At 43.4% G+C, this 25167-nt stretch overlaps 2 protein-coding genes across 3 annotated transcripts; one reads left to right on the top strand and one right to left on the bottom strand.

Annotated features, from left to right (window-relative positions):
- Positions 1-7323: 7323 nt before the first annotated feature.
- On the bottom strand, positions 7324-12827 carry nfyba (nuclear transcription factor Y, beta a). Of its 2 annotated transcripts, none has more exons than XM_084573137.1 (7): positions 12461-12583; positions 10388-10481; positions 10145-10275; positions 9036-9233; positions 8547-8625; positions 8360-8439; positions 7324-8114 (listed from the first exon to the last, which is right to left on the bottom strand). In XM_084573137.1, the coding sequence occupies exons 2-7, from the start codon at positions 10479-10481 to the stop codon at positions 8082-8084; spliced, it is 615 nt and encodes a 204-aa protein (XP_084429263.1). In that variant the 5' UTR covers positions 12461-12583; the 3' UTR covers positions 7324-8081. The 2 variants fall into 2 exon arrangements, with proteins under 2 accessions (XP_084429263.1, XP_084429262.1); XM_084573136.1 differs by lacking the exon at positions 12461-12583 and adding an exon at positions 12752-12827 and having other exon boundaries at positions 7328-8114.
- A 1441-nt stretch (positions 12828-14268) lies between these two features.
- On the top strand, positions 14269-24273 carry LOC311508310 (thioredoxin reductase 1, cytoplasmic-like; the record flags this gene model as incomplete). Its single annotated transcript, XM_084573020.1, has 14 exons — positions 14269-14358; positions 16778-16850; positions 16929-17036; positions 17169-17311; positions 17626-17741; positions 17845-18070; positions 18146-18173; positions 19697-19797; positions 19915-19991; positions 20083-20239; positions 20384-20491; positions 20598-20693; positions 22672-22806; positions 24208-24273. 14 exons carry the CDS (start codon positions 14269-14271, stop codon positions 24271-24273), a joined length of 1524 nt encoding a protein of 507 aa, XP_084429146.1.
- Between the last annotated feature and the right edge of the window lie 894 nt (positions 24274-25167).

Here is a 25167-nt window from a genome sequence, read left to right as displayed (position 1 = left end):
TATTTCTCACCACAGGGGACACTGTGACAGGAAGAGGCGCAAACAGCGAGGTGTTTGCTGACGTTACACACATAGGAGAAGGCGCAGGAGATGGAGGACATGGAGAGACTGGAGAGGGACAACATGAAACAAGGTGGCACTCGAAACAGCAGGAATATGGCATGTATGGTAGCTTAAACAGTCAGAGTACATCACTATCCAATAGGGTGTCTAGGGTATTTAGGTCGCACACACGTGCAGCCTACACAATAAATAAATAAACAAATTGAGGGGTGGGGGGGGGGCTGAGTTTCAAGACAGAGAGTAGGCCTCTTAAGGTCTAAACAGACTGGTGGGAGTCCCATGGATTTTGGGATCTTGGGATCTTGGGATATTGGGATCCGATCTCAGTTTGGCAGTGTGGTAAATAATGCCTATACAGAAGGCTTCATTTAGACATGAGGCTCTTTCATCTCATTCCGAGTGTATTGGAAGTTTAGTTAGATGTTTTAATCCTTGGAACACGGGTCTACCAGCATATAAAGAGCTATACTCATGCAGGAACGTGTTGAGCGTCTGTTTCCGTGGGATGCTCTGAGTCTCTGCCACGCGGATGGCCTTTCCAAATGTGCGCATGAAGTGTTCTGCTGTTGCGTTCGCTTGATGCCAGAGAGGTGTTATCATGTGGTGGTGCAAACCTAGACGGCCTGCAAACTTGGAGAGGTAGTTACTGTTAAATGGAGGGCTGTTGTCTGTTTTTGGGACTCCTGAACATTGAGAACACTTTATCCAGCACCGGAATGACTGTTAGCTGAGGTGGATCTCACAGTATGCCAGGGAGCGTCTGGTAGTTCAGACATTTTTAGAGGTTCTGACTGGGTCACAGGTGTGTTGGCCTGGCATGCTAAGCAGTTTCTGACGTTGTGTTCAACTTTTTGATCTACGTCAGGAGACCATACTTTTGATCTGAGAAGTGTCTTAGTCCTAACAATGCCCTGATGTCCTTTGTGGGCTAGCTGCAGCACTCTATGCTCGAGGCAGGGGCGTATTTAGTTATTTGGGGGCCCAAGGCAAACCCAGTCATTGGGGCCCTCCACATTCTCGTACTGCACTGACAAAAGTTTTATTCTCACCTCAACACGAGGTCTTCAACGTGGGCAGCAACAACTACTGTAGGTTTAGCCTGGATATTGTTGTATCCTGTGTGTAATACTCACATCTTCATGATGAAAAGCGCCGCTAGCGTCACTCTCCACTTCGTCTCCTCCTCGGCTGACACTGACAGCAGTGCTACTACTGGCAGGAGCGTCTGGCTCTTGCTGTTGTCGAGTACCTAGATTCGGTGTCACTGTGAAAGATGTTGACATCTTTTGTAGTTTTGATAAAAACTGTTTATTTTCCACTCGCCTCCTCCTCTTCTCCGCTCCGCTGGGATAACTCCGCCTCATTTGTCTCAACTCAAAACCGCGCCAACGAGTTTGTTTTGGTACCGTCTTCCTGAATCAAGCCTGCACATGCGCAGTAACATGGAATAGCCCCATTGCATGAGAAGGGAGGGGGGAGCAGTCAAAACGATCACGATAGATTAAGCATTTTTAGTTGGCTGGATTTTCAGCTCCTTTTCTGTACTCAACTCTGAAGTTGTAGGGGCTGGAGTCTCAGTCCTTGCCCCGGGGCCCAGGTGAAGACACAGTGTCTTTCCTGGTCAGTTTGCGTAGTGCCGCTGCTATGGAAGCAAAGTATTTGATGAATCGAAAGCAGTAGTTCTACCAGATGTGAAATGGCACTCTCCTGTGCGGCTGACAGGAAGGCTGAATGTCAGTGTTAATGTGGAGCTCTACCTGGAAGCCTTTTAAGTTGCCAATGCCCTGAAACAGGGTAGCTGTCCACCAGCTCATCTGCCACTGTTTGGCTGCTTGGAGATGGTCCACTGTTGATTATTTGGACGAGGCCTAGTTTCTTAGCTGTTTCGTTATTGTTTATATAGTTATTGTTTGTTCATGTGAATGGTCTCAGAGTTCATCAGAGCGACAGCCCGGGGGAAGAAACTGTCCTTGTGGCGGGTGGTTTTGGCGTACAGTGCTCTGTAACGCCGGCCTGAGGGGAGGAGTCTAAACAGGTTGTGACCGGGGTGCGAGGGGTCTGTGGAGATTTTACTGGCCCGCTTCCTGACCCTGGACCGGTACAGGTCCTGGATGGAGGGAACGTCGGTACCAATGATCTTCTCTGCAGACCTGACTGTTCTCTGCAGTCTGGTGGCGGATCCAAACCAGACAGTGATGGACGTGGTCAGGACAGACTGGACTATTGCAGTGTAGAAGATTTTCAGCAGCTCCCGAGGCAGGTTGAACTTCCTGAGCTGACGCCACTAAGAATGAAGCTTTCAGTGCAGACCAGCTTGTTGAAGTGGTGGCCCTCAGTGATTGTTCCTGTCTTTCATGTTTCACGTTTTTTTCTTTCAAAAATTCCAAGGGCATGTCTTTTAATGCTGCGTGTTTTGTCTCAATGTGGCGAAACAGTTGAGGGTTTCATGGCTTCATTAGCAAGCCAGTGAGCGTATATTACGCAGAATGAGTTGCGATGAACCCGTTACTTGGGTAGGAATCTTGATATTTTCTTTTAAATGCACCTGTTGTTTTTGCTGGCAGTCTGCTGTCTGATCGTTGGCTCGTTTCCCCTTTCCGAAGAAGCTTTCCAGTGAACTTTGTTTTTGCATTTTAATGCAAGGTGTGACCACAGGTACTTAAAGCTGTCCAGTTATGATTGGATTGCCCTGTTAATGCCAGGTCTGGATGGGGCCCTAGACCACCTCTTAATGTGGTCGGAGGTTGGACATCCCTCACTTGTGTCCTCAACGTGTCCTGGGTGTGCTCACACCTGTTCCTTGGAATCAGATTGCCCAGGATGTTTGTTAATGCACTTACTAGCAGCCTATATTGCTGCTGTTTTCTGTTAAACCTTACCACAACATTTCCTATCCTTGACCTTTTCTTCCAACCTTGTCTGAACTTTTTAAATTACATTTTCCTTACCTCTAACTAAAGCTTGATGGTGCTGCAGGTCTGATATCCATGTATCATATTTTACAGCCCATATTTATTGTCTAAATGGTAAATGGTAAATGGCCTTGCTTTTATGTAGCTCTTTTCTACCTATTGGTACTCAAAGCACTTTACAGTCACAGACACATCTACCCATTCACTCACACAAGCACACACACATTCACACAACAGTGCCACGCACTGGGAGCAACTGGGGGCTCAGCGTCTTGCTCAAGACCTACCTACTGAGCAGCAGCCGATGTGTAGACATAAGTGGGTCATGGGTACATACATGACCAAATATGTGTCAGCAAGGTCTAGACATCTTGAAAGTGACTCCGGTTCTTCCACAAGAAGACTTGAGACCTGTGCGAGAACACGGGACATGGTCTGACAGGAGATGGAAGTAGAAATAATAACTATTTAGGAAGAACAGATTTAAAATGAACAAACAGGCAAGTATGGAAGGCTGGTTTGCCAGTGACGGGTAAGATCCCCCCTGCTAAACCTCGGGACAACCTAAGACAGGCACAGTCACAATTACTTGACCTGGTTGCCACTGTGTGCAGGCACAGAGTGCAACGCTATGACTCCGGTTCTTCCACAAGAAGACTTGATTGGTCATGTATGTGCCCGTGGCCCGTTTATGTCTGCACATCGGCCGAGGCTGAGTAGGTAGAGCGGGTTGTCCACGAACCAGAGGGTTAGCGGTTCGATCCCTGGAATGTGCCACATGCCGAAGTGTCCTTGAGCAAGACACTGAACCCCCAGTTGCTCCCAGTGCGTGGCACTGGTGTGTGTGTGTGTGTGCTTGTGTGAGCGGATGGGTAGATGTGTCTGTGACTGTAAAGCGCTTTGAGTACCAATAGGTAGAAAAGAGCTATATAAAAGCAAGGCCATTTACCATTTAGACAATAAATATGAGCTGTAAAATATGATACATGGATATCAGACCTGCAGTACCATCAAGCTTGAGTTAGAAGTAAGGAAAATGTAATTTAAAAAGTTCAGACAAGGTTGGAAGGAAAGGTCAAGGATAGGAAATGAAGGAAAGACCTTCTGCATCTTTCCTTCACACATGGAGGGTGAAGCAGTCTGTCACTGAAGCTGCTCCTCAGTCCTGTCAGGTCACCATGCAGGGGGTGGGACTCATTGTCCAGCATGGAGGACAGTTTAGCCAGAACTCTCCTGTCACCCACCTCCCTCACTGAGTCCAAGGGGCAGCCCAGGACAGAGCTGGACTCCCTGATGATCTTATCCAGCTTCTTCCTCTCCCTCTCTGTGATGCCACGAAGGTGGTTTCGCTGACACCGGTCCACAAAGTTCCGCGTCAGTCCTCTGTACTCTGCGTCGCCATCGTCTCTGATGAGGCCGACAATCGCCGAGTCGTCAGAGAACTTGAGCAGTACACAGCCGTCGGTGTTGTGTCTGAAGTCTTCTGTGTAGAGGGTGAAAAGAAAGGGGGCCAGGACCGTCCCCTGGGGGGCACCCGTGCTGCTGGTGAGCAGGTCAGACACACAGTTCCCGTTTCTCACAAACTGTGGTCGGTCTGTGAGGTAGTCCAAGATCCACGTAGACAGCTGGTGGTCCACACCCATCCTCTCCAGTTTGTCCCTCAGAATCACCGGCTGGATGGTGTTGAACGCACTGGAGAAATCAAAAAAGGTGATTCTCACAGTGCTGCCGGGCTCTTCCAGGTGAGAGAGAGCTCGGTGCAGCAGAGCTTTAATCTCAGGGTTAATCCACGGCTTGTTATTTGAGAAGCGCCGTACCACCCTGGAGGGGACGGTGTTCTCAAAGCAGAAGTTAATGTAGTACGTTATGTAGTCTGTCATGGCATTGATGTCCTCCCCACGTACACCGCTATCACAATAGCATGTGAAAACTCCTGTGGCAGATAGTATACTTCCTCCTCTCTTTCACACACAAAAAAAAAAATAGTTGGGATAGATTACAGTCCTTCAGTCCTCAGTCATCTCACTGTTTGCCAGAAACTCCTTATAGCCTCCACCAACTCTTCCTGCAGAGCAGCTTTTGCTTCTCCGATCACATAAGCTGCAGTCCTTCTAGTCTGACAGAACACGAGAGACAGAACTCTTCTCACGCCGAGCCTTCCACCTGCCAAACCTCCAACTCCACCTCATAGACCTCCATCTTCCACCTCAGTGTCCACCACCAGCACCTGGAGTTGTTACCACAGATTATCCCATGGACAGATTCCTGAGCAGCCACTATCACAACGGACGTTTTAAAACGATTCACCCAACATCACGTCCTCAGCCTCCTTCAGCATACAGCAGCTCTCCTTCCACCTCTGCTGGCCATAGTGACAACAAAACCCTGCTCCTTCTCAGCAACTGACAGTTTACCACAACCTTCAAGTTCCCGCCACACTCTCCATCTGGATCCATCTGCTTCCTTCTACTCTGGTGGTCCCATGGTGATCTTCATCCTGCCTGGGTCTAAGATCCAAAGATCATTCTGTTTCTACCTTACAAAATAAAGCGTATTTAAAATAATACTATTTTTTCCTCTTTAAAGTCTCTTCTGATTGAAGTACATTGAGTTAAAAATGTGTAAACCTATAATTCTGCTACTACTGCACAAGCTGCAGTCCGTCTGGTCTGATGTATCTTCCCCCTCACTGTTAGCCTCAGAAGAAACTCGTCTCACGTGATAATATCATAATATCTCACGTGATAATAGTGTACTTTTATAATTCTGCTAGTACAGGTGCAGAGGCTACAGGCCTTCTGGTCCAATAAATGTTCCCCCTCACTGTTAGCTTTAGAAATAGCATTCCACTTGTGACTAGTTACTACTTTTCCATTAAACTCCCTCAGAAACCAAAGATCTTTAGTTTATAATGCAACTTAGAAATTATTTATTTCCTCCAGCTAAAGAGTCTGGTATGTTTGGGAACGGATTACTACACTGAGATCAGTGAATAGTGAATTATATTTTAAAATATGCATTTATTGTACAAGAAAGCAAAAAGTATTTATTTTCTTTAAATGAGCTTGATGTAATAGCTTGGTGAAGATGGTATTTCTAAAGACATGATCGAGTTCACACATGGGGACCAATGAAGGGCCTAACCAGCACCAAGATGGCCCATCACAGGGCTGTGTTGAGGCACACCAGATGCACAACAACCAGAAAACCTTGGAGGTGATCGCAAACACAACAGGAGGATCACAGCGCCATGCAGAGCATCCTGCCTCATGGGGACGATGATTGAAATGATGCACAATGATGATACAAATAAAGAATTACAACAAAACACTACATTGCTCGAGAGTCTTTAAATACACTCATGAATGCACATTACAGTGTTACTGTTCTACCCTGACACTCTGGGAGATTTGGTAGAAACATGTTGACCAAAGAGTATGTCTTCCAAATGGCAAATAAGAGAATGTCTTTTGGAAGAGACTTACACCAGCTTTATTACAGCACAGTTCATTTATAGTCTTGGCCAGGAAATAGAAATTTTAATAAATCATAAATAAACATTTCTTCCTACGCAGTAATTAATCATGTTCACTCAGGATACTTCCTAGCTCTTTTGATTTGTGCCTTTAAAGGGCTGCTGCAATTTATGACTGCACTTACGCAAAAAAAGGAGATGAATTGGCAGCCTAGGCTGAAGATGTCCTGAATTGTGAAGGTCAAGCTCCAAAAATGATGAAGCACGATGGAAGCCGAGCCTGTACCGATGATTTAGTTCGATACCATCTTTCAATTAGACCCTCCCTACGCCGCAAATGTCCACATCTCTCAAACTCCTTGTTCGAACCCAGACCTGAGCAACTGCAGCAACCCCAGATCATAGCACTGCCCCCACAGGCTTGTACAGTAGACACTAGGCATGATGGGAGCATCATTTCATCTGGCTCTCTTCTTACCCTGATGCACCTGATGAAAGATAATCACCCATGCAGTAATTATCCAATAGGAGGCTTGTACCTATTTGCTTGGTTAAATCCAGATGGCCACTTTTTTTTATTGATAAACATAATATCTACTAATATGGAATTAAATAATGCATATTTTAAGATTTTAATCTTTTATATAATCAGTTTAATTAAATAAGAAAAATCTGCAGAAAACATTGGCCTGCTATTGCCTGCAGAGCCTGGTTAAATCCACCAGGGGGCAGATGACAAGTATCAAACTATACAGCAGCTTTTTCAGGGTATTGATTATGTGGGTGGTACAGAGGTCCCAGAAACTGATGATATATTTGGCATCATAGGGTTAACCCTATAACTGAAGCTACTAAATCATTTTGAATGACTTGCAGGCACATTCTTCTGACTTATTGCCACAGTTTAATCCATGATATGTGAGAATTTCTTTATTGTGATTCTGCTGTAGTCATATAAATTGTCATAGGTATGCCTGTTATTGTGCTACCCATCTCAGCCATGACAGTCTTATAAATGGAATTTACAATCTCAGTAAGATTCTCCAGGTTATATAGAGGTGAAATGATAAAAATAATGCATACTTGTTTGGTGTTGTATTATGAAAAAACACTGAAATCTTGAAATTCACTTTTGAATTTTTATTCAAAGGATTTCCATAACATTAAAGCACATGGTAACTGTGTGAACTTACAAAAGAGTTGCATGATCTGATGTAATAGGAACAATGTGGTTCTTCTTGATTCAACCAGAGAATGGTTTGTCAAAAATAAAAATTCAAATGCAATACATCCCCATTCCCCCTCCACCCCAACCCCTGCCTGGAGAAAAAAAACAAAAAACATAAAAGCACAAAAGCAAACACATTAACACAAACAAAATTCCACCACTAAATCATGTAAGAAGACTAGCCTTTAAAATAAAGCCTCAACTTTCCCAACTGCTTTGGAAGCATTTGGTACCTCACAACTAGAAACTACACTTTCTAATGAACAGGTAGTGATTTTTCTGTACATGAGGGTTTCCCTCCCCCGTCCGTCTGACAACCTTAACCCTTTGACGGGGTCAGAGGTCATCCGGCGAGCGTGGGCCCCACAGGAGCCGCTGTGTTTGGGCTCAGAGTAAGGCCTCGTCAAGAAAACTGGATTTGCTGTACAGTGGGAATCTGAAAGAAAGTTATTTTAGATTAGAGATCTGAGAATATGTTTAAACTGGTTGAATAGCACATAACCCCTGCCTAGGAACTATCATCCCTCACAGACTATTTCACATGTGGTTTAACTAATACAGGCTGAATCCTTATTATCAGACTAATTCCCACCCTGCTGAGAATTGATTTATTTGTCATCAAATATTTTGACACAAAAATAAATCTGCAATACTGATTTATGCTAAGAGCAAGAGTTTTACCTGTTGATATGAGGTGGTGTACACCATGACGTTCTGCTGCTGGCCATCTGCTGTGATAATCCCAGCTGGCAGTGGATTTGCTGATGAGGGGGTGAAAGGTGGATTTTATTGACCCAGACTAAGTGAGAACATGGTTAAAAACAAACAAAGAGGACAAACACATCGCCCCTGTGTGTGCTCCACTCACCAAAGCTCTCGTCTGAAAGTTCCTCACCCAGACTTTCTCCCACCGACACTCCAGGAATCCCCTTCTCCCCCTTCATCGCCTGGAAAAACACCAGTCAACATTAAAGGTGTGAGCACAGTAGCATCAGGACATAAACACAAACGTTGTATTGTGTAAATATTAAGGTTTAATTTTCCATTTTTTTGCACTTTTCCCCAGCAATATTTAACAGTAATACAGTTATTATTAACATGACCCAGGCTCAGACAAGTACCAGAAAACTGATGGATTGACAAATGAAAAAGATTCTTTTTTGAGACAGATGTTGCAAGAAATTCCAAGTGTTTAATTTTTTTCCCCCTACGTTCATTGGTAACAATAGTGCAGCCCTTGCAATCTCAACCAACCAACTGTAATTCTTTTGAATATTAGTCTTGACCCTGTGAAATCAATCCATCAGCTATTACGTGAAGCTGAAGCATGAAGAGAAACCCCTCGTCCGTCACTCACCTCTCTGAACTTCTGCAGGTATAGCTTCAGTGGATCCACGTACATGTCGAAGCCCAGCGTGGACATGGCGAAGAGGATGTCCTCCCCGTTGATGGTCTTCCTCTTCTCCTGGTGGCAGCGCTCGCTCGCCTCGGACGTGATGAAGCTGATGAACTCGCTCACGCACTCCTGCACGCACTCTTTGGCGTCTTTTGCGATCTGTGGATGTAAAAGAAAACGATCGCTCATCACACATAGTTAAGTCATCTCAGGATACAACAGCCAAAGGAAGGAAATGCGTTATATTCACATGGGGCCGAAGGAAAGTATTTAAATACTATATTGTATTTATTAATATGTAAATCCTGAATTCATCCCATTAAGACAGTGGTAGGTGTAAGAACTCTGACTCTGAATGAGAAAATATTGCCATCTGCTGCTGCCTTCAGAAACACTCAGCCTCATGCTAAGACATTTTATAATAATGTGGCATTAAATGGCTTCATTTAATTTGATAATGCCACCTGCTAAGAGGTATGGGTATCAGTAATGTTTTATGAAACCTTAATCCACTTAAAGGTACACCATGTCAGAGTATTCTGCTCCTGCATGAGAGGACATTACTCTTCCTAACCAGTAGGTGGCAGTAGTCTGTGCTGGTCATATAAAAGGAGAAAATATATATAAATATTTTTAAATTACACAAACTGTTTAATTAATTGTAGTTGTGCCATATATGAAAATGAAAAAAAAAAATGAGCAGATGCTGAATAACATCCATGTAAAGCCAAATACCACATGAGAGGTGATAGAGAATAGCCTACACTGCCATGAACAAAATGATGCAGAGACATGCACAATAAACTAAAACAAAAATCATCACATTTAGTTATCCATTGTGATTATTAAATTACACAAGTGTGTATGTGTGGGACCACTTATGTCAATTATATCACTTCATTAAATGTCACGCTGTCTGAAACAGCTGCAACTTCTTGGTTCAACCTGATCCTGACTATGTCACAGTGTGTGCCTGGTGAACTGAACGTCACCCGCACAGTCTAACTGTGATGGACTGATCACTCTTCATTCTCAAAAACGATTCTTGCTCCATCTTCCCCGTCACAAACCTTTCCAGTCTGAGGAACGGCGTTCTTCATGATGCGAGCCACGTTGGCGATAGGAAGGTAGATGTCCTGCTCCCTGTAGTTCTCCTTGATACCGCCGTCGTCGTGATCATTCAGACTCTCCTCTCCATCATCTAAAAAAAACACAAAGATGTGATCAGCTCTCTGTGGCCTAAGATAGATAAATAATAATAACAAAAAACACTGACGGAGACTGTCATGTGGTGACACTTATTTTCTGCTCACCATCTTGAGACTGGAGGACGTAGTGGCTGGAGGCCATGTACTCTCCAGTGATGCCCAGCTGGGAGGCGTCGGTGGTCGAGCTGTCTCCGTCCATCTGCAACACACACACACACACACACACACACACACACATTCTGTTTAAACATCTGGAGCTGTAGCAACACAGCATCCTAGAAGCCAGCCCGACTTCCCACAAAATCCTTAAAAAGCTAGTCTGGAGTCACTCCATTGCAAGCTGATTAAGCTCTGGCAAAGATCTGCTGGACCAATCAAGTTGTTTGGGTGGGCTTTATGTGGTGATGGACAGAAGAGCTAACATCAGCGTAGTTATACACATCATCTGAGCACCATAGTGTTGAATGTATTACAACAAATGGCTCTGATTGCATTCCTGAAGACTATCCAGTTGCGAGCAGACCTTTTTGATTTCTCTGTGTCGGTTGAACCTTGCCCCATAATGAAATCCATATGGAGTGTTACCAGGCTCATATTCTGGTAAGAACTGAGTCTGTCTATGCTAGGCCAGCAACACAGTCCACAACACTTTGATGTACCCGGCATCTCCGAGTCAACTGTTGCAGTAACACTTGTGAAAAAAACATCTGACAACGCTTCTGCGATCAAGTACAAAATAGCTGGTTTCGGTGATAGTAAAGGAAGTGACAGCTACCGGTGGTTGACAAGCTATTTATGTATTTTTTTTTTCTTCCTTTATAGTAGCTGACTTTGATCTGAGTACTACATAAATGCGTTAGCTGATTCTTCGTATTGCTGCTGGACTTTTCTCATAGTCCTGGTATGCCTGCGTGTCACGTCCACACAGATCACATGGCAGCAACATCTAAACACAACAAAGCTGATTTCTTGGGGGGGAAATTAGAGACTTTGCTCATGTCATGCATCTGATCACTTAGAAATGCTCACGGGATTTGTGGTTCTAACTGTAACCATATAATGTCACTCAAAAGTTCCAAAGTGAACTGGACGAGCCATGAAGTAATACAGGATTTGCTGTTTTTGTTTGCCATGAAGTAAAAATACTAAAAAGAAACAACAACCTGGAAAATAACAACAGGTCTCTGCCATTATTTTGTAAAAATCTAACAGAAAGCTGAGCTGAGGGAACAGTTATTAACTATGATCTTTCAGTTGTGCAGTCCTTGCTCCTGGTTGGTTTGGACAATTATTAACTGAAATATACTGGCACACTGGCTTGAATACTTAGGCCTTTAATGCATTACTGATTAGCAAGTTATTCGGCTATGGCAGCATTTTTGGTCAACCGAGTGTTAACACTAAGGCTCCCTCAGGCTACCATTAGCACATCAGTTATGAGCAATAGGGACATGAGCTTTAATAATAATGATAGCCTCAGACGAATACTGGGAGGTTTTAGGCCGTTTTAAGAATAACGTCAATGCATTTTAACATTTCGACTGAGTAAACTTTGAACTGGTCTATTTTAAGCTGAGAATAAAATCTACACAAATGAACCAAGTGCGTGTTTTTGCTTTGTGTGCACCTAAGCTACCTAGCTACCGCAGCAGACCAGCCTGGTCATTCGCTCAGCGACTTGGCGGGTTTGGTATTATGCAGCACAACGTTGCATTTAGGTAATTTGACCTCTGCTTTTTCCCTCGGAATACATTTGTAACTGACTATTTTAGAGAACGGGCAATTTTTTTTCGACCGCGGACAGTGGAGACTGGCGCCCTCTTTACACAACACACATTTCAATTACGTGTTTGTTCATTTGCGGGAATTCAAAATTTGGCTCGACCCTCGAACTGCTAGCTAGCTAGTAGCGTTAGTGCTAATAGCATAGTAATTTAAATACGAAAACGTGATGATTAGACGTATGTTAACCCTGCAGTGAGGTCAGTTTACGTTAGCCACAAGCTAAATATATTGGTATGAACCAGCTACCGCATGCTAACTAGCAAATGTCAGCCGCGGTTATGTTGGGTATATAGCTAACGTTAACCCCCCAAAAGAGCTAGCTAGTCGGCTCCCTTGCTTTAGGAAAACTGAAGATTATAGTATAATGAAGAGAGGTTATCCAGGGGCCATTACCTTCTGTAGTTAACCTAATCAGGTACATAGTGTCCCTTGCATAAATTCTCATTGTAAATCCACTGCAGTTCGCGTCTGCGTTGGCCTGTTCTTTGTCGTACAGAGCACAGCAAGACGTGGCCGGGGCCGAAATGTTAAATATGTTTAAAAGTTTCGCCCCGCTGGAGATACTTCCTGATGAGCAGCCCTCATTCTCTCAGACAACAAATAAAAAATCAGACAGAGACGGACATTTCCATTCGAGCTAACGAGAAATCGGTTAGCAATCATTGGCCGGAGCCAGGCACAAACCTGCAATGAAGCCCTGGTTGGTTACCTTCCTGAGACGGCTGTTTGGTTGGACGGAAAATGGCTGCGAAAGGACCAGTCCCAGCGCGGAGCCGCGGCTGCACTACCGCGTCTGATCAGTAGAGGGCTGTGCTACGTTCACTGACTCCCCACAAGCTTCAACTTCACATGTTTAAAGTGTACTCACGAATGGAACCTGGTAATTTTTTTTATTTGAATCAGAGAATATATAGTTTTATTCCCGATCCACCTTCTATTCTACTTGGTGTCGGCAATACAGCATAACACTGTATAGTAGTTGCAATGAAAATCAAGAAGAAGACGCCGGTAATGCAGTGAGACGTTTATAACAAAGATGGACACAATAAAATAAAGATTCTTCACAACAACCTTGTGTGTGGGTTTACTCAAACGCAGCAAAGCATTACATAAACTCGACAGGCAAAATATAATATCGTGGATTTTGTTCTTTCTCATTCTCTCCTTTTTCTTATTGATTGTGGTGTTATTTCCTACGTTTGTGGCAGCAATGGAATGCGTCTCATGTTGCCTGTGGGATTTTCCGCAAATGTTTCACCCTCCCTCCGTTTCCTTTGTAGGAGGCTGCTCAGGCTGCTCCAACAATTATTCGTACTCCCACCTATTGCCTGAAGCAAAGCGCCCGAAGGCACTGTATCCAACAGAAAGCTTTCTTACCGACTCAAGGTAGTTTTAGGAGTCTGTCTACTGAATGATAAAGTAGCAAAGTTAATTAAAAGAGTCTCTTAGTTGTTGTGTTATTTCCTGCAAGGTAAGATGCCTTATTCTGAGCAAGAAATTTCTGCCAACAAATGTCTGTACACCTGGGCGCATACGTTATGCAGTTTAGTGGTAATGGCATTGAGCCGTTTCAGATTAATTCTTTCTTGCTGTGTTTTAAATTTAATATCCAGAAGACTGAAGCTCATTCACCAAAGGCATGCTGTTGAGTTTTAACATGTTTCGTCACAAGATGGCGCCATCTTACTGCAACACCTCCCAAGCTTCAAGCGTTATCCGTTAAGCGTGTTCCCCTTTATTATGTTTCACTTTAGATATTTAAACATTTTGAGTAATTTTTAAGTAAAAAAACAGTTTACAATATTATTTTTTCATCCACTTAACTGGGACTTGCCTGGCATGTATGTCTCACTAATATTTAGAGTACCTTGTTTATTTTTATTTTTAGTTGGAAGTGAACAGTGCTCAGTAGCTTCCATTCAACACAATTACTTAAAGAGGCTGCAGTATGATGTTATAATTTAGTCCAACATTCAAATGAAATAAAAAGACAGCAAAAAATAAATAAATAAATAAATAATAAATGTCACCAGACTGTTCAGTATTCACATTTGAACGCCTCTCCCAGCAGCTGTCTTTCAGTGAGAGCGCGCGGGTCAAAGTCCCTCCTCGGGACGGCTGTGGTTTAGGTCTTTGTGTGCGCATGTGCTTCTAGGTTGTAACGACAGCTCTGCAGTGTCCCGGATCGTGATCGGTGAACCATGGACCCACCGAACGGACTGTCCCCGGGGCTCTATGACTATGATCTGCTGGTTATTGGAGGAGGATCAGGAGGCCTGGCTGTGGCAAAGGTCAGCCAAGTTGTTATTCAGCAAGATAAATTAGACCAGGACAAGAAAAATATGGCAGAAAGCATGCATTCATATACATACTGACATCTGTCTTTTACGCAGTTTAAACTCCAAAAACAGTATGCATGAAATTGCTTCATCTTACAATAACTGCATTCTTTTTGCAAAGTCACTATCACAGAATCAGTGGTTGATTGGGCCTACTGATGAAAGTATTGTAGTATTGTATATTTTTGCATTAATATCAACGTGTTCATGTAAACTGGTAAAACAACTCTGAATTTACTGGAAATGCAATGTGTCTGACCTACATAAATCCCAGATTTATTCTCCCCCAAACATAGACTCAGGTGGAAAGTAATGCAGTATATATGCTCCAGCATTGTGCTTCAGAACAATCTTTAAGAATCGTTTTGAACTATGAAACTTTGTGCTGCATACTGAAATGTTTGCTACAGATTAAACCAACTTGATTTTACAAAAAAAGCAGTGTCAGGTTTGCTAGAAGGTGTTTGGAGTTGCATATCTCCGAACTTCATAGCGATTTTTACCAACTCCTTTCAGTGTGGGCTAATGTTTACAGGGCACAGCTTGAACTCTGGAGCTCAGAGCACTACGTGAAATCAATCTATGGATGGAATCTAGGAAAAGGACCGTGGAACTGCGCATTAAGTCTGGCAATTGGGTGATGTAATGGCCGTAGAAGCTCCGTGGGCACGTCTCTGTGGCGCAATCGGTTAGCGCGTTCGGCTGTTAACCGAAAGGTTGGTGGTTCGAGCCCACCCAGGGACGTAACTTTATTTTAGATAACAGATGTCAAACATACGGCTCCCCACCCGAAATCAGCCCGCCGGCGCGTCTACTCCGTCCCGCAGCATGAATTTGCATGTGTCATACAGAGTGCAATTTTTCAATGGAAATATCTGATATCCCTAATTTGTCCACTGTTTTAGTAAGAGACATGGACAGAACACTAACACTGAGACCCAGGACTAAACCAACAACGTACCCACATTTCACTTATTTTTGTTAAAAAATTTCATTTTTTTTTTTTCCAAGGGTAGTTTATTAAATGTAAACATTCTCCTAATTTACTTGTTCTTTTTTGCACTAAGACAAATGGAAAAAAATCTGGAGCTGTCATTACTTATAGGTTATTATGTTGTTATCTTACTGGTCTGGCCCACTTGAGATCAAATTGGGCTGTATGTGACCCCTGAACTAAAATGAGTTGGACACCCTTGTTATAGGTGTGGCTCAACGTATCCAACTGGGTAAAAGTGCAACTGTGTCTACAAATGGCCAATCAGGCTTAACATTATGACCACCTTCCTAATATTGTGTAGTTCACCCTTGTGCCTCCCTTGTCCTGTGGGTTGAGGGGAGGGGCCTCTGTGGATCATCCCACAGATACTTGATCAGTTTGGGATCTAGTGAATCTAGTGGAGGCCAGGTCAACACCTTGTGCTGTTCTTCATGTTTTTTGAGTTGTTCCTAAACCGTTTGTATGTGTGCATCCTACTGGGGATGGCTGCTGCCATCAAAGAGTGTCATTGCTAAGGGGTGGGGGTGTCTGGTCTGGTCTTGATGGGTGCTACATGTCTAAGTAACATCCACATGAATGCTAGGTCCAAAAGTTTCCCAGCAGAACACTGAATTGTCACAAGATGGTCAATGTCATTTACTTCTCCTGTCAGTGGTTTTACTGTTGTGGCTGATCAGTGTATGTATATAAACATGAATAATGGAGCCACTATAGTGGATAGTGGTAGCTGCTTGCCAAGCAGTTGATTCAAGTTTGATTCCTGGCCAAGGCATCACATTAAAAGACTCATCTGATAGCAAGCAGGAGGATAAGAAGCAGTGGTTAGAAAAGCAGTTTCGTCCCCGTAAGGTCGCGCATTCGCATCCATGAAGTCCCACTCAAGTGCCGCACATGCTGCGTAAATGAATGGGTTAATGCAGAGAATATCCCCATGAGGGATAAAAAAAAAAAAAGGGGAAAATCATTAAAAAAAATTCTGAAACATAGAGCTAGCCAAATATGTCCCCTTCCACTCAGACATAAATAACTTTCCATTCATTTACATGCATTCCTCTGTATGCACCCAACTGTAACTCAAAGGGTTGCAGAACCCTTCACCAACTCAACCTCATAATAATTACTCCTAATCTAGTCAATGAACGTGCTCTCTGCCAAAGCACAGCTCAGATGATTATCATATTAATGGGCATTATGGTAATGGGATGATGTGTGAGCAAGCTCTAGAGGAAAGTGGAGATGAGATGAAGGGGCAAGAGCTTGGATTGTTGAGAAGGACACATGCTTAACCCCTTTAAATATTTAATTCCCCTCCTCTTCATTCCTGTCTCACTGTCACGCTCAGTCTATTTTTTTTTTCTTCTCTCCATTCCTCAGGAAGCTGCAGGGTTTATGAAAAAGGTGCTTTTCCTTGACCTAATGGCCCCCTCTCCAAGAGGCACCAAGAGGGGTGAGTGTTTAATTCTCAGACTGTCAAGAGTTGCGGTGATTACGGATCATTTCTCTTCTCTTCTCTTCTCTTCTCCAGGTTCCAGTTCCGACACAGACAGCATCAGGAAATTTCTGCAACAGACATCACTGCTTGGAAGAGCTATTCAAGACTCTCAAAATTACGGCTGGAGGATCCAACAAGAGGGTAAGATAGTGAGATAAGGCGCAGAGTGACCAAACTTCCCATTTATCTCTCAGTTATAGCTAATATGGCAAACATGTGCGTTCTTTAGTTGTGTAAATTTGCGCGACAAGTGTATGCAACGGCTCATTTCAGTGTCACACGGCTGGAACGAGCTGGTGCAAGCCGTGCAGGAGCAGGTGAAGTCTGCCAGTTTGGAGCTGAAGAGGGAGCTGAGGAGCTGCGGAGTCTCTCACCTCAGTGCCCGTGGACGGATCGTGGCGCCTCACACAGTCGAGGTAAACCCCAGCAGCACCTGCGATCCTTAAGCCCCGTCAACGTGAAGCGAAATGATTTGATCATCGAACATTTTGCATTTGACATTTGGTCGCTGCTGCATGTTCCAGACTCCGGTTGCCTAGGTAACCGACTGGTACGTTTCCCGATGTATTTTAGAATGAAACAAGCAGAACATGAAAAGATTTTTCAACAGAGACAGATCTTTGTGCCATCAACATTTGAAGAAGTGGAATTATTTTTACAAATATCTCCTGGGACATTGTCGGATGCAGTCTAAGATGTGTTTTTATATTTATATTATTTTTATATTCAGGTCACAGATATGGATGGGAGAAAGAGGCAGCTGACAGCAGAAACTTTGGTCATCGCTACAGGAACCACACCTCAGTATCTGGGCATACCTGGAGAAACAGAGCACTGCATAACCAGGCCAGCCAGCTCTTATGTGCCATATTCAGCATGCACCTGAATGAACAAAAGTGCATTCAACATCATCTCTAAAGTCCCTTCCCTCTCTCCTCCCCCCCTGCAGTGAGGATCTCCTCTCCCTGCCTCACGCCCCAGGCCGCACCCTGGTGGTCGGTGGGTCCGCTGAGGGCCTGGAGTGCGCCGGTTTCCTGTTCGGTCTTGGACTGCCGGTGACCGTCGCACTCACCCCCGGTCTCCTCCCTGGGTTTGACCAGAAAACGGCACAGAAGATAGAAAACCACATGATTGTCGCCGGGGTGGACTTCCTTTATCGTTGTTCACTGAGTAAGGTACGGAGACACAGCACCATTTGTGTTTGAAAGCACAACAGAACATCTTTCAGCGTCTCTTTGTGTCTGTGTTAGGTGGAGCAGACTGAGGATGTTACTTCAGGTATGACAAATGTTTCCATTTTTATCAGGGTTAGGCTAGAAACACAGTCTGAAATTGTGAAATAGTATAGCCCATGCACTTAAGAGGTTACAAACTGATTTTATTAGTGGTTATTCATTACAGTGTTACCCCTCTGGTCTCTGCTCTGTCAGGTTTTAGTACATTTCTTGAAAGATTTTGCAGAAACTCAGTGAACGTGCCTATTTTGTGTGCAACAGTCCCCGAAAATCAACCACAAGTCTCACCTCTGCCAGCCAGTAATGCAGTAAATATACTCAAGCACTGCATACTGAAATGTTTACTGCACTAACTTTATTTCACAGAGGTATTTGCATATAAGCTTTTAAAGTACAACGATTTGTTCCAGATTAAACCTAGTTTGATTTAACAATGTCTTGTTAATTTGAAGTTGTTTGGAGGTCCACCTCCCATTTCCTGTCCGAACTAGAGACAGTTTTATTTAAATAACCACTTCAGGGTCCAAAGGGGAAAATCTCCCTAGCGATTCACACGAAATTAAAGATTAGATATTCATTCATCATCTTAAATTCCCTCAGATTTATCTTGTGACCCTGTGTCAGACATGGGACCTGACTACCAAACTATAAAAATTCACAGGGACTATATTTCTACACACTCTGTGTACAGTTACCTCATAATACTCCTCTACCATCACTCCAAATGCACTTCAGTTATATTTGTACTAGTTTTACAACACGGGACTGGGAGGATCTCAAGTTTGATTGGACCTGAGTACTTCTGCTGCTGTTGCCAAAAAACCTCTTGATGTCAATCAGTGGTGGATTTATAGATCAAACCCACCGAAAGTGATCCTCAGTGATAGTCCAGCAGTCAGTGTTTCAAAAAATACTGAATACACGAGACAGAATAACAGGCAGCAATATCTATCTGAGACGTAAACAGCTAGGAATTGTCATTCAGCTGAACGGTGCCGCCATAAAAATGTCATTGGATTTGTATCCAAAGCCTGATTTATCTTGCTCTTCTTTGCCATAAGGCTGCACTCTGTGTTACCCAATTACCATAAACACACGCACTGTAGTTTCTTTTGACTTAGTCCCGCATGCGCTGTGCTGACGGGAATACGCGCGAGAGAGCCAAAATGTGGATTAATCATCTGCAGATAGCCTGCAACAAATGCACCGTTTGCTCATGTTTCACAAAGTAAGATGTTTAAAAGCTACAGTGGTCGGCTGTTTCAGGAAATGACTGAATCTTTTTTTTTTTTTTAACAAATGTAAGCACGAATTTGTGAGCGGCTTTTGATTTATGTCTTTGGTTTTAAGCTGATTTGTTGACAAAAACAAAAACACACCAGCCGCAACTATTACCCATATAAATATATATATATATATATATATATATATATATATATATATATATATATATATATATATATATATATATATATTATAACTGCTAGCATTTTAAGTTAAATTCATTTTTTTTTATGTTAATCTAAAAGTCAGATCCTACGGTGTGTATTATTAATCATTTTTAAGCAGGTGATTCTACAGCAGCACCACAGCAGGGGCCTAAAGGGCCACTCAGAGTGACTATCATCTCCAAGGAAGGCCAAACTGTACAGAAAGACTTTGATACAGTATGTCATTTAATAATTCTCCAATATTTTGCCTGCCAAGAACAGCGGAAGCCTTGTATTTACATCAATGATTATTCATTTTGTAAATTATCCTGTTTGTTTGTTTGCTATGTGCAGGTGCTCCTCGCTGTCGGGAGGAAGGCTTGCACCAGCGACATTGGCCTGGAGAGTGTCGGGGTCCGGCTCTGCCAGGAGTGTGTTTTATTCGTGTGCATTCTTTTTCTCTCCGTTTGTGCCCGAAAGATTTTGTTCACCTGTCGTGTGCGCGTTTTTACGTGTCCGCAGCACTGGCAGGATTCTGGTGAACGAGAGGGATCAGACCAGCGTGGATCACATTTACGCCATCGGGTCCGTGCAGCACGGACTCCCCTCCTCTACTGGCCTCTCGATGCACGCTGGGAGACTGCTGGCTCGTCGGCTCTATGGAGGGGACGCCGTCTTGGTACGCAGTTTGGGAATAGTCGTACCATTGTACCATAATTTCTCCTAAGTATTATAAATGAGCCTTTTAGTGTCCACGGGTCATTTAGAAGTCTGACGCACTGTATGTTCTGCGAAAAAATGGTTTGTGTTTTTGTGCCCGCAGTGTGATTACACTTGTGTGCCCACTATTGTGCTCACGCCACTGGAATACGCTGCCTGTGGTTTGTCTGAGGAGAAAGCCAATCTGACATTTGGAGAAGCCAACATTGAAGTACACACACACACACACACACACACACACAGTCCAGCATACTAAAGCAAGCAGAAGCTCTAACCTCGCAGAATTAAGTAAAATAAAAATGTCTTCCCATTTGCAGGTGTATCACAGCCACTACTGGCCCCTGGAGTGGATCCTCCCTGCGAGGAACAAAAACTCCTGCTATTTGAAAGTCATCTGCCATATCCCAGATCACGTATGCATCATTAAAACTGTGCTATCAACATATATTAAAGCTGACTGTACCAATTCTGTTAAATTAACAGCACATCAAATAGAGGTGTAATGTGAAAGTAGTTGCAAGCAGTGACAGTAACAGTTATCACCGGTTCATTTTTAAGTGCAGGTCAGAAAAAAAAGTAAAATCTACTATGCTGTAAATGCAATTAGGTATCCAGCTGATAGCGGAGCATTTAGAAGCTTAAGTGCCAAATGTCTCTGTCTGGAGTTGGTGGAGACAAAACGAGAGGAAAAAAAGAGAGTGAATATTGGACTTCCACTTAAGTAGCGACCAGAAAGCCAACCTCGAATCAATGCTGATGTTGCTCCGGGTCTGGTGATGTGTAAATAGGCAACTGTTTGCTAACAACTCTGTGGCAGTCAGCCTTCGTTTCTCTGTTGGCTTGCATTTCCATTTTAATTGAATTTTTTTTTTTTTTTTTAAGCTAGTCGGTTTATTTAGTGGATTAACATGACGAGCAAACAAAGTGACAGGAACACCTGGCAGCACGGCGCAGTGCAATTCCACGCGGTGAGATTGAGTTGAGGTCTCTGTAATCCTCGACCGAAAAAGCCATTTACGGACGCCGCAAAGGTTGTCCCAAAGGTTGTGTTTGTTTCAAGTGTTGTTGCATTGCAAGTTGACAAGTATTTGTGTTCAAAGAAAACCTGTCAACTCCCTACAACTCCCTCTGTACCATAGTGCTAAAGTTCTTGTTTGGTTTTCTCTTTTAACTTTACATTCATATACAAAGTGTATGCATATGATTAATATGCAATTATATCCAATACTAAGCATCTAATGAACTGACTGTGTCCCTATGGACATATCCAAACAAACCACCCACCCACACACATTTACGAGTGTGATACGCAATATAATGCCTCAGCTATAAAGAGATTTCTTTTTCTTTTCCTCAGGCAACACTTAATCATAATGCCACAACTTGCGCAACGGGTCATACCTCATTAATCCACCCACACTTTTGTTTTATTTTTAGCTCTTTCCACAAGTGACTTGGCATCACTCGAGATAACCGTGTTTTAAAACGCGTGTCTGTCATGCAGATGACAACTGTGTTAGTAATCAGCGGCTTTTGTGTGTCGGTGAATTACACTGTGAGCCCTCTGACGTTTTAATTGCACTTTATTCCCCGTCTTCAGACTGAAATACCGTACACTGCAGGCACCATAAAACTGACATTAATTTGTTTTTGTCAGTTTAAATTTGTTCTTTGTCTCTTGAAGCCCGACACTACATCAGTAATTCTGGCTCGCTTATTAAGGAACTCAATTCGAGCATGACCCTGGTGACTGAAATTCGTGTTTAAGCTTTGGGACGTTCTACACATGACCAGTGACTGGGACTACTTGTGCGTGGAGGACTTGAACTTGCAACAGGAGTTCAGACATAATGAAGGGAACTGGACACAGACTGGGTCTTAGGGAGCCAGGCTTGTATGGTTGCGTCATGGAACCTAGACTAGAGACTATTCTTCAAGGCTTTAACTTGGTTCAAATTTACCTTTACTCTTGAGAACTCACGACATTTGCTTTTGTGACTCAGGATTACACACAAACAACGACTATAGGACAAGGACAAGACAGCACATTGAAGGACTTGGAATCTACTAGTAGACACCAACTTGGAAGTGATCTTAGGGACTAGGGACCAAGCTCAGACCTTTGAATTGAGGACTTTGGACATGATTCAGGCTGACTCCCATGGTGCAGCACAGTTGAAGAACAGAAGAACTTGAACAGAACTTGAACATGAACTTTTTTTTTACTGTAGAACTCACCGAGATGTGACTTTGACACTTCTGGGTTAGACTTCAAGTATGCCAGACCACAAAGACATAACCATGACAACCCGTGCTCGAACATTTTGAGTCTACCATGACAGGTGCCTCAGCTCTTGATGAAACCTCTACAACACTGCTATGTTTCAACAGGAGCGTGTGGTCGGTCTCCATATCATGGGCCCCAACGCTGGAGATATCCTCCAGGGTTTCGTTGCTGCAATGAAATGTGGTCTCACCAAACAACAACTAGATGCCACAGTGGGCATCCACTCCGGATCAGCCCAGGTCAGCATTGCTTTTTTTTTTTTTTTTTTTTTTAAATGATTTCATAAAACAGCTGTCATTCCAAGCCTATTAATGATCAAAATGATTACTTTGACACTTTTTTTTGGATTGATTTGTCAATGCTATTAGTTCACTGCTGCCTCCTTGATTCCGGCACGGTGCTGAGAGCTCGGTGCTAACACATTGCCGTGCTCAGTCCTCAAGAAAGCTCTTCTGTCTGGGGTCAATGCCAGAGCAGCAGATTCGAATGAGTTTCCTGCTCCGAATGCTGCCTCCTTGAATTATTCATGGGCAAAATTTAATAAAACCTGTCGCTCACAGCATATCTCTGCGGAGATTGACCCCGCAGTACATAAGCGGGTTAATACTTGACATTTTGCAAAGTTAATTAATAAGGCATTCAATGAAATGTTAAATTTAGGTCACTGGTCCTGGCAATGTCAGCCAAGATGGTGTTTGGGGATACTGAGTAATCACACAGTATGTCTCCTCTGGACTGATTGATTAGATAGATTGTTTGCACTGAGGGACACAGGAGACTGTAATAATGACAGGTCAGATGTCGGATTTGTGCCCACATTCATCAGGGCTTTAAAGCCTAATTTTGTAGTTGTGTAACCTAGCATGTTTTTATTACAACTTTGGCATTTGTTTCTGATTACCTTAACCTGCACCTATCTGCTTTTTTAATTTGATCGTTGAATCAGATTACTGCATGTTATGTGAAAGGTGTGGCTGCCACAAGAAAATTATGATCCACTGCAAGTTTCAACAGCGCTGAGTGTTGGAACTCACTGATTTTGGCTTTGAGGCCCACAATGCTGCTCAAAGCAACACATTTAAAAAAGCTCAGATGAGCCCACCGTTCACTACATGCTCAGACACACAAAGTTAGAGGCTGGTGACATAATGAAGCATTCTGCAGCCAGAGAGCTTGATATTTTCCTCTGGAGATGGTGGACTTGGGCTCATCATGAAAGCTGATCTGGAGGCATTCTGTTGGGAACTGATTATGCCCCAGCAAAAATCTACCAGGCCAATCAAATTGTTGACGCGGGCTTTATGTGGTGAACGACAGAAGAGTTTTGTTTCCACAAGTGGTCTAAGACTTTTAATGCAGCTTTAAGTTTTTGACTGTGGAAAAATACCTCAGTGAGTAGACATATCTTATTGTTTGACTCTTAATATTTCTCTTAAGAGGCAGTTTTGAAGTCTAAGACAAATAAGGGCCATGACTTGTTCTAAACTTTCCTACTAATAAATGAGACTACATGATGGAATCTGCTAGGGTCACACTTTTATGTAGCAAGCAAAGTAAGACATTAATTTTCTCACATTCCTGACGGCAATACAGTCCCTTGACATGTTCTGCTCATATATTGGTCTCTCTCTGTGCCCTAGGTCCTCACCTCATTGACCCAGACCCAGCGTATGTCTGAGGCCTTGATGCTCAGGGGAAACTGCTGAGGTTAGCTCCCTGCTGTCAGTCACAGTTGCCTACAGCAACAGTACAAGACAGCAGGGGAGTGCTGCGTCTGAGGAGTGACGCCGGCAGCGTGGCCACCTGACCACCCAATGACGTCTTCACCTGAAGCCTGACGGACAGACAGGCGGGCGAGGACTGATGCTCTGCTGCTGACACACTTCTAGTTTTTGAGCACGTTGATGCTTTTTAGGTTTGTTTGCATGAGCGTGACTTTGAAATATGCAGTCCCATTGATGCATTTTTTGGGGCTCTCAAATTTGGGGATGATAAGATGCTCCCTACGGTTCTGCCTTTGAAAGGCTCTGTAAGCTTGAATGTAGCAGAGGTTTTAAAGGCTGCAGGAGCGTGATAAGGCTCTGGGATTTGATGCATTTAAATGGAGTAAAAGCTCTGGCTTATACCTTGTGTTTTTATTGCTATGGCGCACGCCTCAGGAGCTTGAAAGCCTTAATTTCATGTAATGAACTAGAGAGGGATTATGGACTTCCCCCAAATTAATAGTATTTATCGACAAGTGCTCTTACTTTAGTTAATGCATATGATGTCTTTATTGAGACATAAGGCCAGAGTTCCCTGATGCACAGTCTTGTTTGTTTCCCTCTTTCATACTCTCTGTCTGATCAGCATGGCCAAGCATAGCAACTGCCTTAAAACGGCGGTTTACTATTCATGCGAGTCATTAAGTGAAGCGTCTCATACAAATGAACTGGAGGGCAGCTATTTCTTAAAGCCTGCCTGTGACCCTCCGAGTTTCCCCCACCACCTCAGCTCTGCACTCTGCATTTAGATTAAAAAATGTACATTTGTGTGCTTACAACATGTCTGTGTCCTGTGCAAGGGCATCATTTGAATTCTCTCTGCGTGACACAGCTTGT

The sequence above is a fragment of the Chelon labrosus genome (assembly GCF_963514085.1).
Source record: "Chelon labrosus genome assembly, chromosome: 23".
In the NCBI taxonomy this organism is placed as follows: Eukaryota; Metazoa; Chordata; class Actinopteri; order Mugiliformes; family Mugilidae; genus Chelon; species Chelon labrosus.
The sequence above is the reverse complement of the archived record's forward strand: the minus strand, read 5'-3'. Positions and strand labels throughout refer to the sequence as shown.

Coding starts and splice junctions, on each gene's coding strand:
- nfyba (XM_084573136.1), bottom strand. CDS start 10,481: ATGGACGGAGACAGCTCGACCACCGACGCCTCCCAGCTGGGCATCACT. Junction 10,276..10,387: donor CGTCCTCCAGTCTCAAGATG/GTGAGCAGAAAA, acceptor TGTTTTTTTTAG/ATGATGGAGAGGAGAGTCTG. Junction 9,234..10,144: donor CCGTTCCTCAGACTGGAAAG/GTTTGTGACGGG, acceptor TTACATCCACAG/ATCGCAAAAGACGCCAAAGA.